At 39.5% G+C, this 27,190-nt stretch overlaps 2 protein-coding genes across 10 annotated transcripts in view; one reads left to right on the top strand and one right to left on the bottom strand.

The window, feature by feature from the left end:
* LOC114143342 (adhesion G-protein coupled receptor G1-like) overlaps positions 1 to 13,666 on the bottom strand; it is a 44,711-nt gene extending 31,045 nt beyond the window's left edge. The window contains exons 1-15 of one of the 8 annotated variants that reach the window (XM_028015266.1): positions 13,578 to 13,666; positions 11,487 to 11,644; positions 10,068 to 10,151; positions 9,919 to 9,993; positions 9,716 to 9,760; positions 9,552 to 9,633; positions 9,301 to 9,442; positions 8,813 to 8,926; positions 5,442 to 5,603; positions 5,247 to 5,289; positions 4,984 to 5,087; positions 4,162 to 4,277; positions 3,625 to 3,893; positions 3,455 to 3,551; positions 2,091 to 2,220 (exon numbers count right to left, since the gene is read on the bottom strand). In XM_028015266.1, coding sequence (XP_027871067.1) covers positions 2,091 to 2,220; positions 3,455 to 3,551; positions 3,625 to 3,893; positions 4,162 to 4,277; positions 4,984 to 5,087; positions 5,247 to 5,289; positions 5,442 to 5,603; positions 8,813 to 8,926; positions 9,301 to 9,442; positions 9,552 to 9,633; positions 9,716 to 9,760; positions 9,919 to 9,993; positions 10,068 to 10,151; positions 11,487 to 11,643 — 1,620 coding nt within the window. In that variant the 5' untranslated portion in view covers position 11,644; positions 13,578 to 13,666. Of the gene's footprint in view, positions 1 to 2,090; positions 2,221 to 3,454; positions 3,552 to 3,624; positions 3,894 to 4,161; positions 4,278 to 4,983; positions 5,088 to 5,246; positions 5,290 to 5,441; positions 5,604 to 8,812; positions 8,927 to 9,300; positions 9,443 to 9,551; positions 9,634 to 9,715; positions 9,761 to 9,918; positions 9,994 to 10,067; positions 10,712 to 11,486; positions 12,774 to 13,577 lie in introns of those variants that run through there. The other 7 variants (XM_028015268.1, XM_028015265.1, XM_028015269.1 and 4 more) reach the window with 7 other exon arrangements.
* A 1,474-nt stretch (positions 13,667 to 15,140) lies between these two features.
* Positions 15,141 to 27,190, top strand: part of mmp15b (matrix metallopeptidase 15b) — a 32,396-nt gene continuing 20,346 nt past the window's right edge. For both annotated transcript variants that reach the window (XR_003595147.1, XM_028014755.1), the window contains exons 1-4: positions 15,141 to 15,989; positions 25,916 to 26,064; positions 26,294 to 26,416; positions 26,532 to 26,839. Coding sequence is in view for 1 of the 2 variants with exons in the window: in XM_028014755.1 (XP_027870556.1) it covers positions 15,870 to 15,989; positions 25,916 to 26,064; positions 26,294 to 26,416; positions 26,532 to 26,839 (700 nt within the window). In the remaining variant the exon portion in view is untranslated. The remainder of the gene's footprint in view (positions 15,990 to 25,915; positions 26,065 to 26,293; positions 26,417 to 26,531; positions 26,840 to 27,190) is intronic.

A 27,190-nucleotide genomic window follows, 5' to 3' on the forward strand; every position in this document is an offset into this window, starting at 1 on the left:
CGTGTTGGTCACACTTTCCAAATATTGAGTGATTTAAGTCAGAACAAGGCAGAGAAATCATTCAGCTCTGCACTTCATTCTTCTCAGTGGGGGATGGTTGTTAACAGTGTACGTATTTTCCAGTAAACTTCATAGCGTAGCTTTCTTCATGGCTGAGCTGGTGCATTGCATACGTCACGTCCAACCGTTAGTAAAATCAGATTCAATCAATTCAAACTTAAACAGAGTCCACGCCTCCAGAAATCAATCATTTTTCAACGGCTGTTGAAAGCTCAGCTTGGTCTACACTTTGTACGAATCAAAGTGTAGAACAAGGGGCTGGTGTTTACCAAGCTAGTTGTGTTCAGTTACCTGCTTTTCTAAGGAACCCACAGAAACTGTCGACCTTGTCTTGGAATCCTGCTGGCTGTTTCTGACATTCTGATGTCTGCGCTCTGATAGAGAGTAGCTTGAGTTGTATGAAGCGATGACATCAAGAAGGCTCAGCCTGTAAAGTCATTCATATTCATCTCCATGACAACTATCAAGCCATGGAGATGTAACTGGCCCATTGTCGAACCTCTCCAGGTGAGCAGCAGAACCCATCTGTGAACTCGTTTTTCCAACTTTAGCCCGAAGTTAGCTTCTTTGACGCTGTAGACGGTATGCTAACTCCTTGATTCATGTCAGTCAGTAAGATTTAATGCATCATACAAAAAAATGTGTCCTGAAGCTAAAATTCTACTGGACAGCAAAGATGAGCCATCCTGAACCCAATATGTAACCAGAACTCAATGGAACTTGAATAGCTTGATAGGATTTATGGTTAGGTTGCAACTTTTAAGATGTGGAGGACTGGCTCAGTGAATTATCAGTGAATTTGGTTTAACAATGACATCAAATCTCAATAAACCAACTTCTGTTAGATCAGGCAATATGACATTATTTATAACACATTTACAAATGAAACAAAGGAATACAAACAACAATCCCACTGCAAAAATGTTATAGTAATGCTATGCTAAGTAATAAAATGATAAAAACTAGATAAATAGGATAAAATGGTCAGAAAATGTCGAACTAGGGAAACCTCATCATAATCATATGTATTTTAAAAAATGAATGTGATTAAACATATAAAGCTAATGCCTAAATTCTGGGATACAAAGTCAAAGAAAGAGCTAAAGGTCAAGCAAAAGCCAGCTAAACAAGGAATGTTAAATTTAGTCGGTGGATGCTGACCTTGTGCTGAGGTCTTCAACTATCTAGAGTCAACAAAAGTTTATGTGGCCTTAAGAATAGAGCACATGGAGCTCTGTGGACTGGGGTTTTATGGGACAGCAGCTGCATACAAACTTTATGTGACCAAGTGGAATATGCAAAGCATTTATTTAATTGTTGCAAAACAGCAGCGTAGTGGAGACATGCTCTACGGAATGAATCCTACATCCCTGCCACACCCAACTGTTTGTACACCCACTGTGTAAAGTTCAGTATAGCAGGGATTGGTGCCAGGCTGTTTTTCCATCCATCCATCCATCCACCCACACACACACACACACGCCTTCACGCACACACACATACATCCATAGACACACACACACACACACACATACATACATCCATACATACGGGTGCTGTTGCCCATCTCCAGCGAATGTTTGGGGCGAGAGGCGGGGTACACTCTGGACAGGTCACCAGTCTGTCACAGGCTTCAGCAAACAAATTTAATATTTTCATAATCCCAATTTTGTGTGACCGTTTTGGTTGGTGACCTCTTCCTATTCCAACAACCTCCTTTACACTCTCTTAGAACATGTGAAAAGCCTCCGTAAGAGTTAAAGCTGTTATAAGAAAGGTCGGCCAACATCTTATTTAAACCGTATGGATTAAGGATTGAAAGTCATCCAGGTGTATTTACCTCTAAAGGCAGACAAACAAATATTTGAGACATTAGTGTGGATAAATGAAGAGGAGTCGAAAAAGTAAGTATTGATGAAACACAGGAATATTGTTCTTTCTAAATGTTTATGTTTTACAAAATATTTGTACAATTCAGTGATGATTAATTTAGAAGTGTAATGAGTACAAACAAATTCTGAAACTATTACCTGTTTGTTTACGTCACCACCCATGTACCATTTGATTGTCAATCCAAACATGATCACATTAAAGAGGAACACTACGCTGAACAGGCCCAGTGTGGTCACCATCTTTGCTGTGTCATCTTTTATGTAGCATCTGTACAGAAAGGAAGTAATTCATCATCATATAATGGAAAAACTTTGTAAAGGAATCTATAATGCTCAACAAGGTGATAAATAAAAATGCAAGAAATTCAATATAGTTACCATTTTGTGCATGTCTTATTATTTAAGATCATATGGAAGGATTTAAATGCATATACTGTACATCCAAAAGCAATTTCAACAATAGACAATTCCTGCTGTACCTACTTCTGACACATTTTTTACCCAACTAGATGTAAGATGGCTATATGTTTCATTAACAGTTCCTGCTAATTCCCCTTTGAGATGTATGATCAAATTGGCAGCCGAAGAACTCATAATTCGCCAATGAATTTGGGTGAATACGTTGAGACTGCGTTTCGTATTGGACTAAATTTTGTTTTCTAAATTCCAAAATCTGTCCCTGTTTTCCACATTGCATAAATCATCCCCTTACTAATTCACCAGTCCCTTTCCCCACAAAGTTTAAAGGTATGTGTGTTCAGCTCCAGTCCTCCAGGACTGGTATCCTTCCTGCTTTAGATGTTTCTCTAAACACAGCTGACTCAAATGGTCCAACTGCATCCTCAGCATGTCGGGTTCTGCAAATAAACTGTCATTTGATTCAGTTGTGTTGAACCAGAGAAAGAACCAAAGCCCCTTCTCCACATATTAGTCTCCAGTTGCAGATACTGCACCTGCCCCATTTTTTGGAACCACCTCAGGGGAGGTACAAGACAGACGTTGCAGATATTGTGCGCAAGTGATTTGATGGCAGCAGATTGGCCCATGGAATCTGTGACAAGACCATGGTATTTGTTGAGATGGCAAGATGCAAACCAACAGTTCCATGGTCAGACCTTGAGGTCCAAACCTCTTTAAGAATTGTGGTGGAAGAGTGCATACAGAATCAACTGGATAAGACAACCCACAACAAAAAACATACAGAGATTTAGGAGAAGCTGTTCTCAAAAGGGTACATGCGCAAAAGGACATCTTTGGAGCGTAGACCGTAGCTCCTATGTTCTCATGGACTGCCCATGTTCCTGCCATATTCACGCCCAAATAGTGAGAGACAAACTGCCAATGGAGACACAACCAACTTGCCAAGAACCAAATCAGACATTTATCAAGTAGAGTGAGACTTGATAGTGGAGAAGGGACTTAAAACATGGAGGTTATCGGCACTTGTGGATTGACTCTGCACACCACTGGATTAAGGGATTAAAAATGGATATTTTCCTCACATTGTAGTTTCATTAGTGTTAGAGACGTTCAGGGGTCCACGACCATAGATGTCGTTGCGTATGATCACCGTTATTGTCACGATGACCGCAAGAAGACCTAAAACACAAAACTGCTTCCTTAAATTAAGGCTTCCCACACTTGACCTACAGACTTAGCCGATGCCACTCACCCCATCCCACCACGCTGAGTTTCAGCAGGTATCGCCTCATATAGATGTTGAAGACTTTGACCAAGACAAGGTAGAGGTGGAAGCCCTCCAAGGCCATCCAGGTGAAAGAGGCCAGCAGGGAGTAGTGAAGAAGAAGAGCCACATAAAGACAAAGCTCAGTGGAGGACGACGCTGCCACCACCTGGCTGGGAAGGAAGTGAACGTTGAGGAAGATCAGAGCGACTGCCAGGCTGATGTGGATCTTCTTGGAATCGTCTGCTCTGAGTTTCCTGTCAGACACAGAAGATAAGGTCAGATGTAGATGACAACTTGTCAGGATTTGCATATGTCATGAAAGGAAGTCAAATAAAGTGGAGGGAAAAGAGAAACATATGACAAAATTAAAGAATGGCAATGTAAAACCTAAGTGTTTTGAGAAGGCATCTAAAGACATAAGTGAGGAGAAAAAATGTTGGAGAAATACATTGATGAAGGACAAAATGTATATGGAAATTATAGTTCTGTATGAATGTGTTTTATCATGGATGAACACAGTACCTGGTTGTGATGAAGAGAACAACAGTGACGACCAGAGCAAACAGAGAGATACCACAGCCGATGTAGGTGATGTAGAACAAGATCTCAGCGTCTTTTTGTGAGAGGTCTGCAGACACCTGTGGGAAAAAGAAAATACTCACATTCTGTTGTTGATCTATACCTATTGTCTTTAGGTTTTCAAAATTGTTGGCCAAGTTTTTCCTTCAGATTAGACCATGGGTTCCCAAATTCAGCCCTCAATACCTAGTGTCCTAAACCTTTAAGTATGGCCCCTAGAAATTTGAATTTGACATTCTTAATTTAGGGAATAAAGGCCACTGGTGAGATAGAACCTGACTAAATCAGCTAAGCTAGTTTGTAGCTCCTAATCCTCTTTGCTAGAAATAGCTACGATGGCTGAACAGTTTTGTTCTCAGTAGTTGCCTTGTGTTGTTCTACTTGATTTCATTTATGATTTGATTTCTTTCCATTTTTTCCAGTCTGAATATTTCCTCTACTGTTAATTTTGTCAGTTTGTCTAGTGCAAAAATATTAAGTTTTTAATAATAGCTTCCCATTGTGTATGTGGTGGATAATGTTCCCAGGAGTTATTAAAATTGTCGACTGGTAATATAACTGACTTTTTTATGACTGTATGACTGAGTGTGAGCATCTCTGATCATTTCTTCATATTTTTATGCTTGTAGACTTTATTTTAAGTTTACCCTCATTGTCATTTACAGCGACAGTAGGGGTTCTACATATCTGAACATATTTTTGCTTTAGCAAACACAATGAGGGGACATTTTCAAGTCCATAACAACATAAAAAGCCAAATCCTACCATGAGTACAGCAAAGTATGTGAGATGGTCACAGGAACAAGTGATGTACTGCTGATTATCGTCCCAGAATCTCTCACATCCATTACTGCTGAAGTCTGTTAAATCTGACAGACCGAGATACCTGTTATTTTATTAAGTCTGTAGCATGTAGACAACATCAGCATATCATAATACAACATTAAATGATATAGGTAATGTTTGCAACAAAAAAGGAATTCTCATTTATGTTACTGCTCATGAGGTTTTTTATGTTTAATACTCACTGCTTGTAGTATTTAGGAACACACATTTGAGTGTTTGGGATTTCTGTGACACAAAAGTACTTATTTACAGTAAAAGTGGCAGCAATTTATTTTTATGAAACAAACTATCAAATCTGTCCAATCTCTGAAGTAATTACCAACGTCAACATCTACTGAAGTTTGTTGATTTATGGAAATAAGGGAAAAAAGTATTACCATCAGCCTAGTTGTGAGATATATGCTGATGCTGACTCGATCTCGAAGGCCGGAAATTTTCTTGCCAGCCACACTCAGGCCAACCAGCAGATTCTCATACAGTGAATGAGTTGTTGTGAAAATCTGTCGAAAAGAGCCATCAGATGTAAGCAGTTCATCAATCTACAGGGCAAGTCAAGTCAAAGAGAGCTGTATTGTTATTTTAAAATGTGTTTGTTGTGTTTAATTAATTCATTCTAGCACAGATAACAGGAATATGTCAACAAAGCTGAAGTTGGTTATCCATTGCAGCTTCCGATTTGAGACATGGCTAAAGGGTGATTAAACCCAATTTTTCACTAACTTCAGCATTTTAATCTACTCTAGTTAAAGAACTACAACGCCCAGACTTTTCAAACCTGGACTGGATTATTCTGCTCTAAGAACAGAATATTTAGAAGCATGTTTGTGATTTGTGAAACTTTTATCTGATTTGTGAAAGTTCAATAAAGGGTGATTTTACCACTTTTTTTTACATTTGGGATGAAAGGGTTAAAATTGCATAATTGCATAATTCCATAAATCAGATCAAGGTTTCACAAATCACAAACATGATTTTACATCTTATGCAATTAGTTGCGAATAATCTAGTATGGCTTTGAAGAGTCTAGGTGTTGTTTTTAACTAGAGTAGATTAAAGATGCTGAAGGTAGTGACAAATTAGGTGGAATCGCCCTTTAGCCATTTCCTGAGTCAGAAGCTCCAATCGGAAACCAACTTCAGCTTCGTATTATGCCACAAGTTAACCTAACAAAATAATTTTGGTTTGTGTGACCACAATACATTTATGTTCAGAAAATTAGTACACCTACGACTCTCTTGTCCATAAGGGGGCAGTAATTTAACATCTGTTGCAATAAAAGGAAGAACCTGTTTAGACCGGATTAGTCTGGATACTCATCAGAAGACTCCAGTCTCAACCCGTCACTGCCCAAATTTGAACTTCCCTTTACTGTCAATTGATGTTGGCTGTTGAAATTTCTCTGTTTTATCAGGGTAAGAACGATTTTTGTCTACAATTTTTCTTTTATTGTTATATATTGATAAAGTACAGTATTTTCCGCACTATAAGGCGCACCTTCAATGAATGGCCTATTTTAAAACTTTTTTCACATATAAGGCACATAGAATAGACGCTACAGTAGAGGCTGGGGTTACGTTATGCATCTATTAGATGGAACTGTGATAAAGGGAATGTCAATAAAACAGTCAGATAGGTCAGTCAAACTTTATTAATAGATTACAAACCAGCGTTCTGAAAACTCCGTTCATTCCCAAAATGAATAAACATCTGTTTTATTATTTTCCCCGAGGTAAAGTAAGTGACGTGGTATTTTCATGACACAGTTTATCTTTTAACAACAGCAAGGTGTAACATATAGTGGAGGGGAACTTTTCCTCAATTCAATAAACACGTAAAAAACAGTCTGATAATGTTACGGCAAATCAAACGTTAGTGCAATCACAATATATATCCACTTCTGCACCATTGATTAGTTCATGTTAAATTCTCTGCTGCTCTGTTCCCGTGTTCTACTGTGTGACTGATCGCCTTGAGCTTAAACTCTGTGTCATAAGCGTGTCTCTTAATAAGAGCCATTTTGGGGTCTTTACACAAAACCCAGCATGAACCGCGCGCTTCTTCTTCTATGGGGGAAAATGAAGTCGCCGGCTGCTTACCGTAGTTGCGAGGCCTGTTGTGGCTCAATATTGGTCCATATACAAGGCGCACCGGATTATAAGGCGCACTCTTGGCTTTTGAGAAAATTGAAGGTTTTTAGGTGCGCCTTATAGTGCGGAAAATACGGCACTTGAAAATATACTAGGGAACAGGGGTGCGCGAGAAATAGCAAGAGTTTAGCATTATAGTCTCAAACTAATCGAAAGGCTGCCTGTTCAACCCGGTAGAAGATGTAGTCCATTCTTGAGCTCACGTCTGTATAGAACTGAGAAGAAATGAAGAAGTTTGTGACAGTCAGTGGAGGCTTGCTAGCTGACGGGTTGTTGTGTTTAATGGGGTGAGAGGTTTGGGCGTCTGTTGGCTGCACTCGGAACACGATCTGTGCCGTGTTAAAAAAAAATCTTTATTTTTTTATTCACAAAATCATGACACTTTAATGCAAACATTGATTTATTGAAATGGCTCCCAATACAAGTTACGGGCTGTTTAAATTCTAACTTGTTAAGTTGCTTTATTTTTAAGCCTTTTTTTAGTTTTGCCATGTCCTGGGTGACGGAGAACCAACAGGTAGATAGAAATGAATATCTGGGGAGTATTATAACTTAAACGTAACATTTAAATCACCAGGGTTTATATAGAAAAGAATTCAGATTTTATTTTGGGGTTTTAAAGGCTCTATGTTGAAGACAGTGAGAAATAAAGACACAGCTTTCCTGTTTTTCTATCTGTTCTCCACTTGCTCAGCCCGTCCCTCCCGTTTCAAACTCTTCTAATTAACTAAAAGTTAAAAGAGTTAAATATGAATTAGAGGTTTGCTACCTTTGACAAAAAAAAAGCTTAAGTCTATGAAAGCAGTGTAGCAGTTTTGCTAATGAGGCAGCTTATCATAATTCAGCCAAAGTAATAAAATAACGAACTTCAGTCTGATCTTTATTGTTAATGTGTTTCTTCTGATTAAGCAGTGAATGTAGATAAAAAGTATTACATGTCTTTTGCTTTAAGTATTTACTTACTGGAGGGTTTTATGTTTGTGCTGCAGAGCCACAGCTAACAGCTAGCTCCTCACTTCAGCAGCTCTGACAGCCTGTGCCGGGACACTTTGGACTGAACCATTGTTCTAACAATGGTAGGACCGGGGGTGGGGCACCTAAAAATGAATTCTTATTGTTTTCTGAGATAAATGGCAGATTTATTCATTTTTTGTTTCTTTTGCCTTTTCCGATTGATATTATTTAAATGCAAATGTTTCTTCAATGATTTTTTTTTGGGGGGGGGGGGACAATTCTAGACTTTTCCAAGATTGGGGGGGTCCGGACCCCCCCAATCCCTCTGGGATTTACGCCTATGGTTCTGCTGAATTGTGGCAGTGAGAGACTGCCACCGCATATTCAAATGCAGCTAGTACACATTGGTTAGTAGCACCCTAACTAACCACATTGGTTAGTTAGGGTGCTGGTTGACACCACCACAATCTGTATGTCAAAGCAGCCTGACTGTGGTTTAACAGTAGGGTCTGCTTTCCTGCAAAACCTTTGGTTCTGAAAGCTCCAGTAAAGGAGCTTTCTTAACATCATGTTAAGAAAATCTGCTTAACATGATGTCATACATATGTATGTCAATATTGAACAGAATGGAAAATGTAGTCACTTACATTATTTGGCAATGTAATCATGGAGAAAACTACTTTATCATTCTTCTGAAGGTTGAACTCTGTCGGTATGCGAATCTTCACTTTAATGTTCAACACAGAGGCATTTACCTTGGCCTATATTGATGAAAAATAAAAGCAGAAACATTTCACTGAATTACATATGATAGCATAATGCAGTCACATTTGTCGACAAGGACAGTTGTTTTGAAAAAAAATCTTGTTGGAATATTGTTTAGTTTTTGTTTTAGTTTCTTTACTTTTTTATTATGTTACAAGAACCTAAGTTGTCCCAGATTTTCCAGGGAGAACTGCAAAAGATCGAAACAACGCCTGGACCAAACATTGAAGGGATCTCCTGTTGTAATCTATGTTTTAAATGTTAATAAGAAGCTCACTATTGCTTATTTTTTTAATTCTTCTCTACCATACAAACATACATTTACTTTTTTTTGTTTTTTTACTGCACTGAATTTTATTTTATTTTTTACCTCTGTGTTATTTGCTTGAATTTCAAGACCTTTGAAGTCATCTGTGTTTTTATATAGGAGGACGTTGACAACATCACTTGATAGGTATGTAGTTTCATTCACGTCCGTTTTTTCTAGGGTTTGTTCTAGATTCTCAATGTCTCTTGTGGGAAAATGCAAGAAAATAAATGAGTTCAGATTATTTTGCAAATAATCCACACAATAATATAAAATATAAAAATATATTTTCTGATAAGAATTCAAATATTTACCTAACAATGTTGTTATAATCATAGTCTTTGTTCTTTAAGTCTAAGGATAAGTCTTCTATAGCCTTTTTGGCATCCGCAGTTCCTGCAAGATAAATTATGAAGTCTTATTTTATTTGTTGATTTATTTTGTTATTAGCAGTTACGTTATGTCTCTTCAGACATACCTGATGAGGTTTTTGTCGTCTTCAGAGGTGTCGCAGTTGTTGTTGCTAGAGATGTTGTAGGCAGAATAGGGGGGAAAAGTTATGACAATTCCGAGGGCCCCTGACCAACAGGGGGCCCTCCACAATTTTCTTTTTTTGTTCATAGAAATAAAAAAAATGGGACTCTGTCTTATAAATCTTAAGATTTATTTTATTAGACATACCTGACATAGTTTGACTTGCTAATTCCGTTGTTGTCAGTGGTGACAAACTTGTTCTCAAAGATACCGTAGGTATCTCTGTAGAGATAAAATAACTCAGTGTCTAATAATAAAGTATTAGACTCGGTTACATCATGTTTCTTCAGACATACCTAACGTGGTTTGAAGTGTTACTTCTGTCGTCGTCAGAGGTGTCACTGTTGTTGACGAAGATGTAGTAAGTTTTGTAGTTTTGTCTACTGTATAAGAGACAAACTAATTGAGTGTCTAATAAAAATGCCCTAAGACTTTACTATATATATATATAGACACAATGCATTCTGACAAATAATGGGAAGAAGGATATCCTATAATGCTCCCTTGTGCATTTAGGATGTAGCACTGTGTCACTTAAAGAAAATTCGTCAAGAGAATTTTGCAGATGGCAGTGTGGGGAGTTGATGAGGAAGTCTACAGTGTAGACTTTTGCAATCTGATTTTGTCAATTTGTTCTTGGCTAAATGATACTTGGAATTGTGTAAAATATCTAACCCTCAGATATGCTTATGTTTGTTGTATTAATTATTTTAGTAAATGGATACATACCCTTTACTAATAAAAATGTTTGCTGTAAAAAAACCTTTGGCCTTTACCCAAGAAATCTGCTCCAATTATGCATCAGTTACAGACTAACACCTAATCTATCTAAACATTCCTGAAAAATAATGATTGATAAACAATGGTTTGAGCATTGAGATAATAATAGCCTGCTTACAATGTTTCAGTCAAATTTCAGAGCTCAACCATTTAGCAAAGATTTGATTTAGACTTAGACTTAGACTTAGACTGACTTTATTGTCATTTTGCATGCACAGGGTGTATACAGAACGAAATTTCGTTGCATACGCAGATTTCAGCAGTCTGCTTTTAGGTATCGGCATGTGAGAATAAAGAATTAAAAAATATATATCACTGTTGCATATGAATGAAAATTTAGTACCTAGATATTTCCCTGGGTTCAGACCAAGTATAGCGTTGTGGTTGAAAGTGATTTATTGTGCAAAACTACCATAATATTAAACCCTATGTTGATTCAGAGTAAAATACTTTCCTAATACCAAAAATGTTTGGAAACATAAGAACTTTGATGCAAACAAGTAAAGATAAATGGCCTATTCTTCTATAGCACTTTATCAAGTCCAGAGGACCCCAAAGCGTTTCACACTACTTTCTCTCATTCACCCACTCACACACATATTCACACTGATGGTGGCAAGTTACTCGACAGTAGCCACGGCTGCCGTCGGGTAGTCTGACAGAGGGGTGGCTGCCATGCACTGGCGCCACCTGGTCCTCCAACCACCACCAGCAGCCAAGCGGTTGAAGGGTCTTGCCCAGGGACACAACGACAGAAGTGGATGGAATCAAACTAGATATCCAGCTATTCCAGGACAAAGTCCTACCACCAAGTGTTGTGTTGTATGATTTAGTCGGTGTATGTAAATTTGTCCAACTTTAAAAACATTTGAATGAATGTGCATACCAAAAAAAAAAATAAAGATAGATAGACAGATAAACAGATTGCAACTTACTTTTTGTTTGATTATGACGTAGACCATCATTACATGCTACAATCTGACTTTGGTTTATAGTGATGTTGGTTGCTAATGATGAAGGTATACGTCCCGTGACATGGAATGCAATAAACAACGTCGGCCACCAAAGGATAAAAATGCCAAAACACTTCATCCTGTAAAATGGACAATTATTTAGGTACAAATCTCCGTTTACTTTTAAAATAGGCAATAATATAGCTTAAAAGAAATGAGAATTAAGACTGTATAGCTCTTTAATTTTCCAGTCTGCCATACAATTGTTGGTCACAGCAATTCAATGCCAATTCATAACTTTGTAACCCTCCTTACAGTCTCAGCACGACCCTGAAAAAGAGCAAGGCAGACATTACAGTTCAACAACAGGGAAGCAATGGGGACGTCGTGTCAGACTGCGGTAAAGCTGGCCGCCTCTTCGAAAATGACAGTAAAACCAGCCCACACTCGATTTTCACGTGCGCCACGGCATAAGACGTTACAGCACCCTAATTTACAAGCTCCTTTCAGTGTGAAAGCTCACATCCAGTTCATGTTTGATCTACTGCAAGGAGATTTCCAAAGGCTCCAAATTTAGACTTTGTATTTATGCAGTTGCAAAAAGAAATAATGGGGACATTGAGCAATGCTGAAAAACTCTCTGTTTCCAGCGACTTCTCTCACTTCTCGGTGGCAGAGGGACACCTCTGGAACACAACCAGCAAATGTCAACCACATCTGATGTTTAATTCCAAAATAAAAACCTATTAAAAGAGCACGTTTTTACTTTTTCCCCCTAAGTTGAAGTGCTTATTGCTTAAAAATTCTGTTTCCAGTGACTACTCTCACTTCTGCGTGGCAGAGGGACACCTCTAGAACACAACCAGCAAAGTCAACCAGATCTGATGTATAATTTCAAAATAAAAGCCTATTAAAATAAGACGTCTTTATTTTTTGGTTGTGTCCTAGAGGTGTTCCTCTGTCACCCAGAAGTGGGAAAAGTCGCTGGAAACAGAGAGTTTCAGCAATAAGCACGGCAACTTAGGGGAAAAAAGTAAAAACCTCCTCCTTTAATAGACTTTTATTTTGAAAGTGTACATCAGATCGCATTGACATTTGCTGGTTGTGTTTTAAAGGTGTCCCCCTGTCACCGAGAAGTGAGAGAAGCCAAGAGTTTGTCAACAATGTGTATGTCAACTTTGGTCAAACTAAACTTCTAAGCATGTCATTTTAAAAAGCTTTTATTTTGAAATTAAACATCAGATCTGGTTGGAATGAGAGCATTCTAGAGGTGTTGTCCTATATATATATATATATATATATATATATATATATATATATATATATATATATACAGTATATGGCGAAGGGCAGATATATACACTGCTCAAAAAAATAAAGGGAACAAAACAGGTGTTTAACACTTAAAGTGTTCCCTTTATTTTTTTGAGCAGTATATATATAAACTGGCCCTTGTGCTGCAATAGGAGGGCCAGCAGTGTCTTATAGACTTCTTAGAAAGTAGGTTTTATTGTTCAAACTGACCACAGCAGCCTTCGTTGGCTGACTTGACTAAGAGAGCCTGAAGGTCTCTTGTAACACAAAGATTGTTTGTTTTTTTTACATTAAAAGGCAGGCATCTCAAAGAGTAATGAAAGAATATAAAAGAAAAATCAATTGTGAATAAAGATTATGCACAATAATAACACTGCCGAGAAGCAGTCTGTTTTCAGGATTTCCGAATCGTAACCTCAGAGAAAATAGTTAATGTGTGAACTGTCTTTTGATTTGCTTATCAAACTGAAATAATACTAAACATGTTCTTAAAGAGTATCATCTTAGAAGATAAAATGTTTAGGAATAAAACCAGAAGTGCTGTTTGACATCCTTTAAAAAATATTTATCATAATTACACCAGACATGTAATCAGTTAAGGTAACTGCAGTTGGTAAAGCCCTGATTCAGTCACAAAACATTGTATATCTATATATAATTTCTGTGCACTTGCTGAAAAAAAACTACTTGGAGTCTGATCTTAGTATACTAGTACATATCATTTATTTATACAGGGTAAACATAAAGAGAAACATATACCTCTGAACAGATAGGAGAGTAAGTTGTGTCTGAAATAGTTGGGATTCAACAACTGTGGAGGAAGTGGATCTAAAAACATGTAAATCACATTTCGTGTGTAAAAGTCAAAGCATTTAGAGAAGGAAATGTCCGTCTCTAAATGTCAGTGACTAGTCTGTCCTGTTTTTATAGGTAACAACTCAGATAGTGTATTCGCCATGAACGTTTGCTACTAATTTGAATAAAGAGACAGGGAAGAGTAAAGTTTTCACAAGCCGTAGGAATGAGTCGGTAAAATGGATTTCGTGGCACTGAGGTGAGAAAAGTACTTCACTATTCCCAACAGTAGAGGGCAGTAGTACATAAGACACATCAGTTTGTCACCGTCCAGCAGAAACCTTGCGTCTCCATCTTTAGTCATTGTGTTTCATTTTTAACTCTATTGATCACCCTTCACAACTGACTGAGGTTTTAATGACACAGCTTTAGTGAGCACTATCACGCAGTACTTGTTACTTTGACCAAACAGGATGAATTTGCATTTAGATGCAAATATTTCTTTTCATTTCCTGAAAAGTTTCCATTTGTCAGACAGCAGCGGGTAAAAAGCTGTTCTACTGGAACAATTAAAAGTCTCGTCAATCCAAAGATCAATGTGTGCAGCACTGCTGTCACATAGGACTGGCTGGAAGCAATATTTGTTCAGCAATTATATTTCTACAGCCCTGCAATTATGCTGTGAATGAAAACAACTTTTGTTTCTCCAAATTTTCCACAGAGTTTTTTTTTTTTCTGATTGCAAAAATGAAACAGTTTTGAGGATACCGTGGGTACAGAAAGTATTCAGATCCCCCTTTAAATTGTTTTACTCTGTTTCATTGCGGCTCTTTGCTAAAATCAAAAAAGTTAATATTATTTGTCATGAAAGTACTCTCAGCATCCCATCTTGACAGATAAAAACAGAAATGTAGTAATTTTTGCTAATTTGTTTAAAAAAAAAAAAGAAAAACTGAAATATCACATGGTCATAGCAGAGCCTTTGTGGCTGTAACAAGGAAAAATGTTAGAAAATGTTCAAGAAGTTCAGGCTGGTTAATGAATTACGGGCGCGGTCACCTTTTCAAACACTGTTTAACTTTAGCCTATCTCTCCAGCAGCCTTTATTTGCATTGTGTGACAGTTTGAGCTCTGTGGTAGAACCACAGTGAGGGGAGGTTTGTGTCGAACTCCAGGTAATAGATTCACCTTCAAAATAATACTAAAATATTACCAAACCAGGGAAAATATGCTATCTATGTAAACAAAAACAAAAAAAAAGTTGCATATGTTAATTTCTTCATCAATTAATTTAAATGTCTTTCAAAAATTAAATCCAAGTCAACGATTTGATGTGTTCTACGTGTTGTTCATTAGTGTAATAATTGAATTGAACGCATCATTGGGTATTTCATGTAACATTATTAGCTTTTAGGAACATCAACGACGCCATTTAGGGCAGCCTCGTTGTATTCAGCTCAGTCTGGTCCGACTTATTTTGAAAATCAAGAATACGTCATCAATGTATTTGACTTCACGCTCGCGCGGTGCCGCATGCACTCTCCCACCGGCTCCAGCAGGGTGACAGCGCAGACCCTGACTGAAGACAGAGCCGAGGGCGACTGACCAGGAGGATTCCAGCCGGGAAAAGGGAAAACTGGACATAAAAGCCAGGGGGAACCGTAAATAAGCTCGAACGCATTTTGTTTTGCGAACCGCAACTAATTTTATTTTTGCTCAGATATCGCTAAAGCTGTAGGAATTTGTGGCGAACTATGTTTGTTTGCTTGTTTCAACTTTATCCAGGCAACTTCAGTGTCTCTGCCCCCGAGGATTATCACGAGACCATGTTACTATATCAGTTGATTTTCAGCGTGGTTGCAAGACGCTATTCACTTAAGTAATTAGGCAAAAATAATAATAATAATAAAAAAACACAAGAGGCGCACATTTCTCTCTTGTTATTTACAAGACAAGCGCGCGGTCCAAGCGGTGACTTTGTTGTGGAATACCTGGGGCGCGCGCTCACGTGCTCAACTCCTATTACAGATAACAGCACAATAGCAACATTCTGCTGAAGGTGTAGCTGTCCGGAGTCAACATCTCAGAGGAACACTGAAACGTAACCATGGAGCGTCTCCTCGGGATACAAGAGCTCTCCTGAAGACTGTGCGCGAGCGTGTAGGAGAAAGTTTAAATAAGATTTACCCGCATAAACTAAGGCACCTTTGTGGCTGAACCCCCTGAGAAGAAGCATCGCTGTAAAACGCCCGGACCATGGCCGTCTCCTCACGGGACAGCTGCTTCTGGTTGCTCTGGAGACGGACCCTGCTCGCGCTGTGGCTGTGCACGGTGGGAGCGCGTGGAGCGGAAGATGAAAGAGGCTTCAATGCCGAGGTAAAACTGAGCTATTACTGATTACTGACCTCTAGAAGCGCTCTGTAAATGTGAGAGCATTCGAGTAACAGAAGGAATCGGCTATTTAAACCGTTTAGCCAAAGAATCACGTGTTCTGATACAAAACAGTGTTTTAAGGCATCGGACACGATCAGAAGCCTATTGTCTCTAATAATAGAGATATAGCCAGATTCTGTTTAGCAGTATAGCTAATAACGGTTTGAGCACGCGGTCATAAACAACATCTTGTGAAAGTATTCACGCCCCTTTATCTTATTCACATTTTATTACAAACACAAACTTCCTTGTGTTTTGTTTGTGTTTTATATGTGGCAACACAGGTGAAGTCAAAGGAAAAGGACACATGGTTTCAATTTGTTTTGACAAATATAAATCTGAAAGGTGTGTGGTGTGTTTGAATTCACACTAGTTTGTAGACGCACCTATTACAGCAATTCCATCTGCAGGTACTTCGGGTGTCTCTGCCAGGTTCACACATTTTGGGGCATAAATGTTTATTGTTTTTTGAGGGGGGTTAGCAAAGGAGAGTCTTTGCAAAAAGAAATAAATTATATCTGTGAGTTTTCAAGTCTTGCCAAATTTTCAAGCAGATTTAGGTCTGGACCATTCTAAATCAGACATATGACTTGATCTAAATCATTACATTATGAACCTCCATATAAGTCCAAAAAGCAGCATCCATCTGTCTTTCCATCAACTCAGAACAGTTTCCGTTTCCTGGTTGGGGATGATTCTGCCACCACCAGGTGGATGTTTTTTTTTTCAGAGTGATGTTTCCAAACATAACGATTGTCATATTGAACAATAAAAAGGTTAAATTCTGGTCTTAACACAAGTCCTTCTTCCAAGTGTTTGGTGTGTCAATGTGGTTTGTGGCAAACTTTAAATTAGACTGCCTACAGCCTTGTCTCACAGTTTTTACCTTAATTGACAAATTTTTGGAATCCTTAGCCAGAAGATTGTCCCACCTGAGCTGTGGATCTCTGCATTTCCTACATAAGTTGCTGTATCCCAGGGAATTTCATCTCCCCACTTCTTTTAGTGATCAGACATGTTCGGGCTCGGTTTTCTGCTTTAGAATCTCTTTCTGTCTTTCTCCAGGAAAGCAGCACGTTTTTCAACAACAGAAGTTATCTTTCACTTTGCACCCATTGATAAAAAGTTCATTTAGGAGTGTTTAGTCGATACAAAAGCATCAAGTCTGGGCTTGAAGCAGCACCTCATGCACTGTGGTTGTAGTCAGTTTCACAGTTTTCCATCTTGCTTGTTTGTTCTGAGAGTTAAACCACCGAGATGATGGCTGACAGAGCAGCTAATAGGAAGGCGATCGGTGCTGGAGCTGTTCTGTTGTTTGACAGAGGGATAAAGACAGACTGGCAGACTTTCCGGTCATTATAGGTGAGCATGCCTGACACACTCAGTGACCGGGGGATCAGGTTGTCAGTCTTGTTACAGCCTTATCTGTTTAGCTATCAACAAACCAGCGTGTGCAAATGTGCTCAGCTAAGACACAAGACAAAAGCTTTTAGCAGTGTGTGGACAAATGAGACATTTCTAAACGTTTGTGGCTAAATGCAAAGGTTTGTGAGGCAGCTGCTGTGACCCCTCATGACCTTTTAACATTTGGAATGCTTTGAAATATAAACAGTACTGAGGTCTGTCAACATCTTGAGTCGGCTTTTTCTACGCAGTTTTGATCATTTATTTGTGTGTGTAACAGTTGAGGTAGTTCTTTAATATAAGGTTTTAAAATTGAATTTAATCAGAAATTTCCCTAAGCGTACCTCTTCACAGCCACATAGCACTTGGACCATGTCTACACTATTGAGCTCATATTTTTAGCTCAGTTGAGTTCTCCTGAGAGACACACACTTTTTACCACAACCTGGACTGATCATGTGGTGGTTTATACTGTCTAAAATGATCCAAATAGAATAAAAAAGCACATCTCCACACATTCTCTAAAAAACAAATAAGTCATTTCTCTTCCTCCTGATCTGTTCTTTTCTTTCCTCATCGAAAGGTTTACAATAAAAGAACAAGTGTAGTCCTTGCCTGTTTGTGCAGCTAACCTATCACCATTTTTATAGTAAAATCAACTAAATAAAAGTGACATTAGGCTACCAGTTGTCTGTTTTTGACAAGCTTTACAGGAGTTAATGCTTGCATAAGCTGTTTCAAGGTCAGTCATTGAAGCGCATGATATCAAAGGGTCAACACTGAAGGTCCGTTGTAATGTCTAATGATGCTAAAGTTAGTATCTGCTTCAGAACTTTGCCATATATTAACTGATAAGTTGTGTAACATTTTTTTTGTTTTGGCTCAGGAGAACTAAAAGAGGTAAACTCTCAGGCCCAAATTCAAGCAAGAATTCTGTTTACCAGTCCTTAAAACAACCGAGTTTAGGTCGATTCCAGCTAATGTTGTCACACTAAAGCATCAATGGATTCAGTGAGAGAACAACATTAGCCGCCTCTGAATTTAAATAAGTTGCAAACTCCATTCTTTCAAAGCAGACTACATTGAAAATAAACAAAACAAGTGTTAGATAGTTTTACATCTTCAGTGAAAATCCTACATGCAGTTTACTCGTGATCCACAGACTATGCCTTGGCCTGAAATCCCAACTCCTACTCTGTCTGGACAAAAAGGATGAAGTGGGAGGTTAAAAGCACCGAGTGAACAGAGAGGGATTATTGGAAAATCGGTGAGATCTCAATGTAAGAAGGATAGACAGCACTGGAAGAGTATAATAAATAACTCTTAGAAAGAAGGATGGAGTGTCAAAAATGGTGGGGATGGTGGCGGATCATCTCAGCTGCGGAGCATGTGACGGTTGAACGTGACAGCTGTTGTTAAGTTGGATGCACGCGCCGTGCTCAGGCAGGCTGGGCCTGCCACTCTGAGGCATCTGAGAAAGCACAATGGAGCCCGTTGTCTGTTGCAGCAGAGCTGGGGCAAAACGGCGATGAGCGAGCACACACAGACGGAAACATGGACGTGATAAGAGCAGCTTGAATAAAGTGGATGTGAACATGCAGGTTTCAGCAGCAGGAGCAGAGTGAGGACGAGGTAACTGGTGACTTATTGCTGCGTTAGACGACTTCTTCATTCTGTAACCTCTTTGTTTCTGGTATCTGCAACATGTCCACTCCTTACATTCCAGCAAAAGCCCTACTACTCCCAAGTGACTGTCGATCCCCACGTCCCCAAATAGTCACATCACTGGAGCAACGGGATGGGGCAGAGGAATGCTAATTTTAGTAGAGCATTTTTTTAAATGAGACATACTTTATCAGCAGTATTGATACACACTGTCTCCGTATCGTATGACAGTATATTAACAAACAATAGACTTTGTCTTTATCCACAACTCAAACATCTATAGCATCGTGACTCAAGCAGCAAACTAGTTGGAGAAATTGTTGCTTTCTTTGTTTTCCTGTCCACAACATGAAAATATGTGCAGCCATTTTTTTTGAGGTTTAAGAGTAAAACTTTTAGATATACAGTACAGACCAAACGTTTGGACACACTTTCTCATTGAATTCAATGAGCTCTCCTAAGAACAGCGGTAAATGGAATAATAGACAAACACGGTAGTTTGCACAGTGGTGTAGTTGGTAGCACTGTTGCCTTGCAGCAAGAAGGTCCTGGGTTCGATTCCCGGCGCGGGGTCTTTGTGCTTGGAATTTGTGTGGGTTCTTTCTGGATACTCCGGCTTCTTCCCACAGTCCAAAAATATGACGGTCTCTAAATTCTCCCTAGGTGTGTGTGCATGGATGTTTGTTCTATCTGTGCCCTGTGACAGACTGGCGACCTGTCCAGCCTCTCGCCCGAAACTTTCATTGGACATAGGCACCAGCACCCCTCCTGACCCCACTGGGGACAAGGGTGTACAGAAAGCAACATGGATGGATGTAGTGATGACATGCTCCATCCATTCACTGAGCGGGTTGATGTTTTGGTAGCTATATGTTTAATAGGCGGCTGTACTAATTCCACCCACAACAGAAGGTTAAACAAACTTAGCAGGAGGGAAATAACTTTATTAAGCAAAAAATCAAGTCTGTAACTGGATTTTATGAGCTCTTTAACCTTTAGGGCACGACTTGCTTATGTTGGTTCTATTCCAGCTGTTCAATTTCAAACTTTCAATAATTTAAACTAAAGGAGAAAAAATATTAAAGCAGTTACCAAAATGGCAAATAGTTTGGATAAAAAGGAAGACAAATTTTCTTATTTATGAAAAATATGTTACAATAAGCAGAAGAAAAGGTTTTTTCAAAACTGTTTATGTTCCTCACTTCCAGAGAACAGTAAATGTAGCAGAGTTAGATTTACATTTGTGTGATCAGTTGGAAAGTTCTGAATCACCAAGCGAGCTAAAATGGTACACCGATTGATGATAACAAACTATTTTGATTGATTAATACGTTTATTACCACAGACATGTTCTCTTGAGCATTAAAACCAGACTTGTTCTTACCCTTGGTGTGTATTTCAGGGAAAATCAGAAAATGGAACTAATGAAATTGTCCTCTTGTTCCCGGCCTCCCTGTGTTTCTCCCTCACCACTCCAATCCATCCTCTCAGTAAGACTTGCATGTCTGAGACATGGCAGCAGACCAAGTCTCAGAATAAAAGCTCTGTTAGGATCTTGGCTGACATTGTGGTGGACACACACACACACACATATTTATGCACACAGTCTCCACACTGGCAGGTTTTACAACTCCTTGTATATTGCTGGGCCTGTTTTTGGCAGGTAGACTCAAGGACTCTTTGAAAGACCATTTAATAGACAAAACCGGGTGGGCACACACACACACACACACACAGCTGCAAGGCCGTTCTCTTTTCTCAGATAGTTTTGTATTCAGCCCAGCTGATGATGGAGGGTAAGCTTCCAGACCGAGGTGCTTTAACGTTTCTGATGAGGGAGGCAGGTTCAGGGGTTCCAGACATATTTCTTACTCTGCAACTCTGCCCTTGTGTCTGACAACAGATACGCACAGTGATGAGACCAATCAGCATCAGATGATACACACACCACACATGCTGTAAATACCAACAGATATGTGGAAAGTTAGCTTTTTCATTAGGTGTTAGCCCCACAGCCAGACAAACATGTATGCGATCTAAGATGTAATTTGCGTCTTAGCATTCTGTCTGCTTCAAATGGACCAGAGTTTGTTTTCCCCGTTGGTGTGGAGCTTTTGTGCAGGTGCAATATGTAACTTATGAAAAATATTTTTTAGATATTTGTTGAAACAGCCTGACAATATGGTATTAGACAATCTGTGAAAAAATTCAACCTCCTCTGCCTTCTCCTAGTGCGAACTAGAAACACCAATCAGAGCCCAGAGGCAGGTCTTAGTGCTGTCAATCACAATCTCATGTGGCGCTGCTCTTTCGCCCCCTTGCTATCTGCTGCCGCTACAATTTCTCTGTTAACAGATCCTTTTGTAAATGCTCAGTCTAGTTAGCATGGCTACAGATGACGGCGGATAAACAGTTTTCCTGTAACAGTAATTTGTTTCTCCCTCATTAGCATATTTAGCAACGAGGACATAAGTTTGATTAAGTCAGAAATGTTGAAACTCAGAAATGGTTCTAGAAAATTTCTGAAATGAATCTCAGTTTCTGAGTTTTTTTTCCAGCAAATCTTCTACTTTTGAAACATAGAAATGTCCTTGTTTTTTTCTAGAAATGTCTGAGATTAATCTAAAAATTTCGGAGTTCTTTGGCAGAAATTTATTTCTCTTTTTTTTTCTATCTACAGTGGCCCTTGTGTGGCATTGCAGGTTTCTGCTGACTGGACATGGTTTAAACTTCTTTATCTTAAGTCCTCGGTGGGTCAGGGTCACTTCCTGTTCAACCTTCAGTACACTTTTTCATGCTCCAACACACACACACACGCCCACACATGCACAGACTCAGACCAGATAGCTGCAGGAGAACAGTTCACATAAGATGAAGAGAAGGTCTAACGGTTACAAAATATTCTCTGGTGTTTATGGCTCTATTAAAGAGAATAAAATCACTTATGCATGAACTGCAATAATTAACGATCATCCAGTAAATAAAACTTGTGAGAAAATGAATTGGAGATGAAGCAGCAGCTCCACCAAAGCATGGCTGCCTTTCTATACAAATGTGTATGAATGGCTGACCTTTGGAAGTTCCTCAAGTTAAATACTTTGATGCCTGAGGCCCAACACTGTTAACCTTCATCCTAACCAAGAATTATAACACGCAGTATCCTGAAGGTACTGGCCTTTTAAAACCCAGTTTTAAAAAGTTTGGGCTTTCATCAGGATCTTCTGCAGCAGTAATGGATGAAGTCATCCATTCAGTCGTTTCTTTTGAACTGTTTATCCCTTAACTACCGCAGAGGCTCTCTGAGACTTTTGCTTAAAAGCCTAACAGAATAAAGGAGGTCAGAGGTCAGGGTCAGGGAGCACTCCCATGCTCTGAGCAATAGGTAAAGAAAGCTGTGAGGAAATGTCTTTGCAGCTGGTAAATTTACCTAAATGTAAAAATGAAAGGTCATAAAATGTTTTTCGTTATGGTTTTTATTGTGAAAGCTTATTTCTATTTTCAGCTTTTAGAATAAACTACATCATCTCGCTTTACAAGGGAAAAAAAAATTTTTATATGAAAAATTAAGGTAAGTTGCCCACTTAAAAATATAAAGCTCCTACTTTGAGGTTAAAAAACCCCATTTGAGTTGCTTTTAAATAATCGTTTCCTTTCGATTTTAGATATGCTATGCAGAAAAAAACATGTAGATCAGGGGTCTCAAACTCAATTTATCCGGGGGCCGCTGGAGGTAGAGTCTGGGTGAGGCTGGGCCGCATTCACACACACGGTCTCCTCAGCCGAACCTTTCTGATTGCCTATTACCATATTTGGCCGTAGTCAGGCGCTGTAACAGCCGTAATTGTGCAGTGTCTCTTTAAGATACTCTAGTATTGCTAATGATGTCAGAAGTATGCGCCACGGCTTCTCGGTAGAGAGCGTGGGAGAAACGTGCTAGACGGACATGTTAGCTCCCTAACTTTTTAGTAATGTTACGGGTTGTTTGGACGCTGCTCAATTTTCATGTCTGATAATATAGCAGCCGTTCAACCGGCTTTGAAAGGTCGGTGAAGAGCGTATTTATTAAAGGACAACACTGTGGAATTCCCAGTACCAGTGTGGTTGTGAGTTTTAGACCGTCCTGACGAATCTGCCGCCTCCTCTCCTCCCTTAAACACAACCCAAGAGTTACAGCGCCTAACCTTAATTACGTTACACTGATCAGCAACTTCCGGGTCTAGACTGGATGCTGAAGCACGTGAAGCAGGAGCGGCCGCGGAAATTGCGCATGTACCGCATGCAAATAATGACAAATAGAAAATTCAAATAGGCCCGGCCGATGTCCCGCCCCCGAGAGCAATATACTCCACCGTGATTGGTAAGTTCGTTCAGCTAAGCACACAACACTGAAAAGTGCCAATTATATCAAACTCGCGGGCCGCACTAACATTAAACTTTCATATTAAGGCGGGGGCCACAAACTATCGTCCCGAGGGCCGCAGTTGGCCCGCGGGCCGCGGGTTTGAGACCCCTGATGTAGAGGAACCGCTCATTCTTATTGCTTTTATAGTTGAAAAATTAGTAATGGGAATTTTTTATTGAGTTCACTGCAGGGTCTGTAAATAATGAATCAAAATTAAACACATTTTAATCAAAAACCATGTAAAATAACATTTAATTTAAGAAATCCTTTTTGATGATTATTGGATAAATAGACATATGATCTCAACACCAAAGATATTTAGTGTTTTTAATCTGCTATGTCAGTGATTGAACCATCAGACGCAAACTGTTATTTGACCCAAGTTTTTATTGTCTACCACAGGTCATCCAGATTCCGCTGCTTTACTCACATACCAAAGCGTGTTGCTTCAGTAGGAGAAAAGTTGTTAGTTTCCACACCATGATCTTTTTAGGTGAATGGAAATATATTTTTTTGTTGCAAGGGTGGAAAAGTGTAGTAGTCCTCATTTATCCAATTGATTGGCCATGTGCAACAACAGGTGAAGGCAGGAATGTGCTGCAGGTGTAGAAAACTCCAAGCACTCCTTTTCTTTAAGCCATCTTGTTAAATTGACTAAAAGCTTAAAGAATAGTATGACTCAACATTTTAGCCCTTTTGAGCTACATTGGTAACACTTGCATAGTAAGATTAGAGACCTTTCTTGTTGAGCACATGATGCATTTATATAACATGACCTTCATGTTGCTTTTATTGTCCCAAACTGCTGGGAAAAGACTAAAGTTTGGTGTTGGACAGTGTTCATCTGTCAGACTCTACAATGATTGGTCAGTTAGGCCTGATGTTGCACCAGCTCCAGCTGCAGCATAGAGGTTATCGTAATGGAAGAACACATGCAGGCGAAGCGCTGCGTTGCTGTGAGGGGTTGTGAAGCTCAGGTCGGATGTTACTGGCTTGACAGATATTTTTAATTTGATCCCCCGGGAAGTAGTTGGTAATACCACTTCCTCTCCGCTGCACACCTTCCCCTTTGACCTTTCCATAACACTGAGCATATTGAATTTCAATAGACTGTAGGAACTGAAGAGGGGAAATGGGGAGAATTAAATCAAAGGGGGTTTTCCTTGGAGGCTTTATTGAGCGAGTTTTTGTTTTTTTTTTTCGTTTTTTTTTTTGTCTGGAATGGTTTCACCCTCACCAGCCTGTTTGTGAAGCAGCACAGATATGTGATCAGAGCACTTAGTCTGAAAGAGCAGAGTTTGTTCCGTGGCCTGAAAGGAGTGGGTAAGTAAATACAGACCTTCATCATGTCTTCTGTGAAAGATGGGTGTGATTCTGAGACCTGCACAGCTTTCTGTTTTATCCTTTTTCCCACCACCACTGGGTGTGTGTAAGAGTATGTTACTGTCCCAGCCGTCCAGTATGTTTGGGCTTTCTGCAGTAGAGTAAGTGCATGCCCCTGCCGTATTGGGTTTCTGTAGAACAGGTGGGGCAGACTTTGCGTCATCTGTGATTGGGTCAAGTATCACGGCTTCTCCCTCATATCTGTCAGTCCCACCAAACCCCCACCGGCCCTCCTCCCACAGTGCTGTGGGCCTCACTCTGTTACAGTCAGAATGTCCAATGCAACCCAATGTCAATCTGTTTTCTACAACCAAGAATCAGAAAGTGTGGTTTGCATTTGCATAGAACAATACTAATAGTAGTCAATGCGCTTTAGAATCCTTTGTTGCAATAACAGAATTTTGCACCATGTTTGCTAAAGAAACGATCCATGAACAACAACTTTGACGTTTAGTCAGGTTCTTAATTTTATTACGATCTGGACTTTGACTGCGCAATTCCAACACACATTTATGTTTTTATCTAAAATTTTACATAGTTGCTCTGGTTGTGTGTTTTGGCTTTTTTGTGCAAGAGGCTAAAAAAAACCCTAGCCATATATTTCAGATTCCTATTTGTGACAACATTTTGAATGCTATGTGTTGATGAAGTTCACAAACTTTACATCTTCCAAATGCATATTTTAAAAAGTGTGACTCTTTAGAGTAACATTTGGAATGGCCCCTCCCTTCTGGATGATAATTTTTCTACCTCAGCAGGAATATTTCCTTTCCAGTTCACAGAGAGGCATTTCTTTGTGTTGGTCTAAATTCCAATAAAACACAATGGGTTTTGTGATTACATAAGTGTTTGGATGTTTTTACATTTTACAAAGTCTTTCATATGGAGCAGAGAATCCTGACAACGACGTATTGTGATCTGCTCTCTTGGGCTTCACAGGTTCAGCGGAAAATGCCTGGATGAACTCTAAGGATCAGGCAGTAATTACAAATGTATTTCTCTTCTTTACATCTAGTCATGGCTGAGGATGTATGGGTACCTACCCCAGGCCAACCGACAGATGTCCACCATGCGATCAGCTCAGATCCTGTCCAACGCCGTCAGTGACATGCAACGCTTCTACGGTCTGGAGGTCACCGGTCAGATGGACGCTCAGACCATCAGGTCAGCACTGACAGTTCTATACACACAGACCTTCTCATTCACAAAAACAGACGAACCAACGGTTGACTCGGCCGTATGGTGAAAGCATAAAAGTACAACTACAATGTCAAGGACTTGAAGAAAACATAGCAGGGCTTGTAACGTCATGCTCCCCCTTCATCTTCTCACTTGGGTCCTCCATATTTGAAAAGCTCTCCTTCCTGTTTCTGATTTCTTTGAAACTGCTCAGTGCCATGAAGAGACCCCGCTGCGGTGTGCCTGACAAGTTCGGAGGGCAGATCAAAACCAACGTGCGTCGGAAGCGTTACGCGCTCACTGGACATAAATGGAGCAAGAGCCATCTCACTTACAGGTAAGAGAAACAAACTGACTACTTTAGAGCAGCGAATTCCACAGTCACTTCAGAGTTTTCTTTTATTTCTGTAATCTGACTAAATCACTCTTTCTACCTCTTCGTGCCCCTTCAGCATTCAGAACTACACTCCTAAAATTGGAGAGTACAACTCATACGAGGCCATCCGGAGGGCCTTTAGGATCTGGGAGGGAGTCACCCCTCTGACCTTCGATGAAATCCCCTACCAGGAAATTAAATATGGACGCAGAAAGGAGCCGGACATCATGATTTTCTTCGCTTCGGGTTTTCACGGAGACAGCTCACCTTTTGACGGGGAGGGTGGCTTCCTGGCTCACGCCTACTTCCCTGGACCAGGGATGGGAGGGGACACGCACTTTGATGCTGACGAACCTTGGACCATTGGGAACCACAACGTGCAAGGTAATAAATCACGGACTTTAAGGATTTTAGTCATAATGTTTCGTAAACATGATGACCACTTTTAGGTTTGTGCTTTACCAGAGGCCTGAAACTGAAAACAAATTCCAAGTTCAAACCTCCAGCATGGATGGGAGGACTCTCTTTTTTTCTGACATTTGTGGTTCATGCTGGTTCACAAGCTTACGTCTTGTTTATTACAACAAAACATAACGTCAATATCTGACAAATTTATGCTTCGCCTAGTATGGTTGATTCAATCCAAACCAGTAGATGGAAACACACCTAACTCACATTTTCCTTTTTTGCTGTTTTTGTTATCTTTCAAAAGTTTACTTCAAACTCACATGACTG

The sequence above is a fragment of the Xiphophorus couchianus genome, chromosome 4 (genome assembly GCF_001444195.1).
Source record: "Xiphophorus couchianus chromosome 4, X_couchianus-1.0, whole genome shotgun sequence".
NCBI lineage: Eukaryota > Metazoa > Chordata > Actinopteri > Cyprinodontiformes > Poeciliidae > Xiphophorus > Xiphophorus couchianus.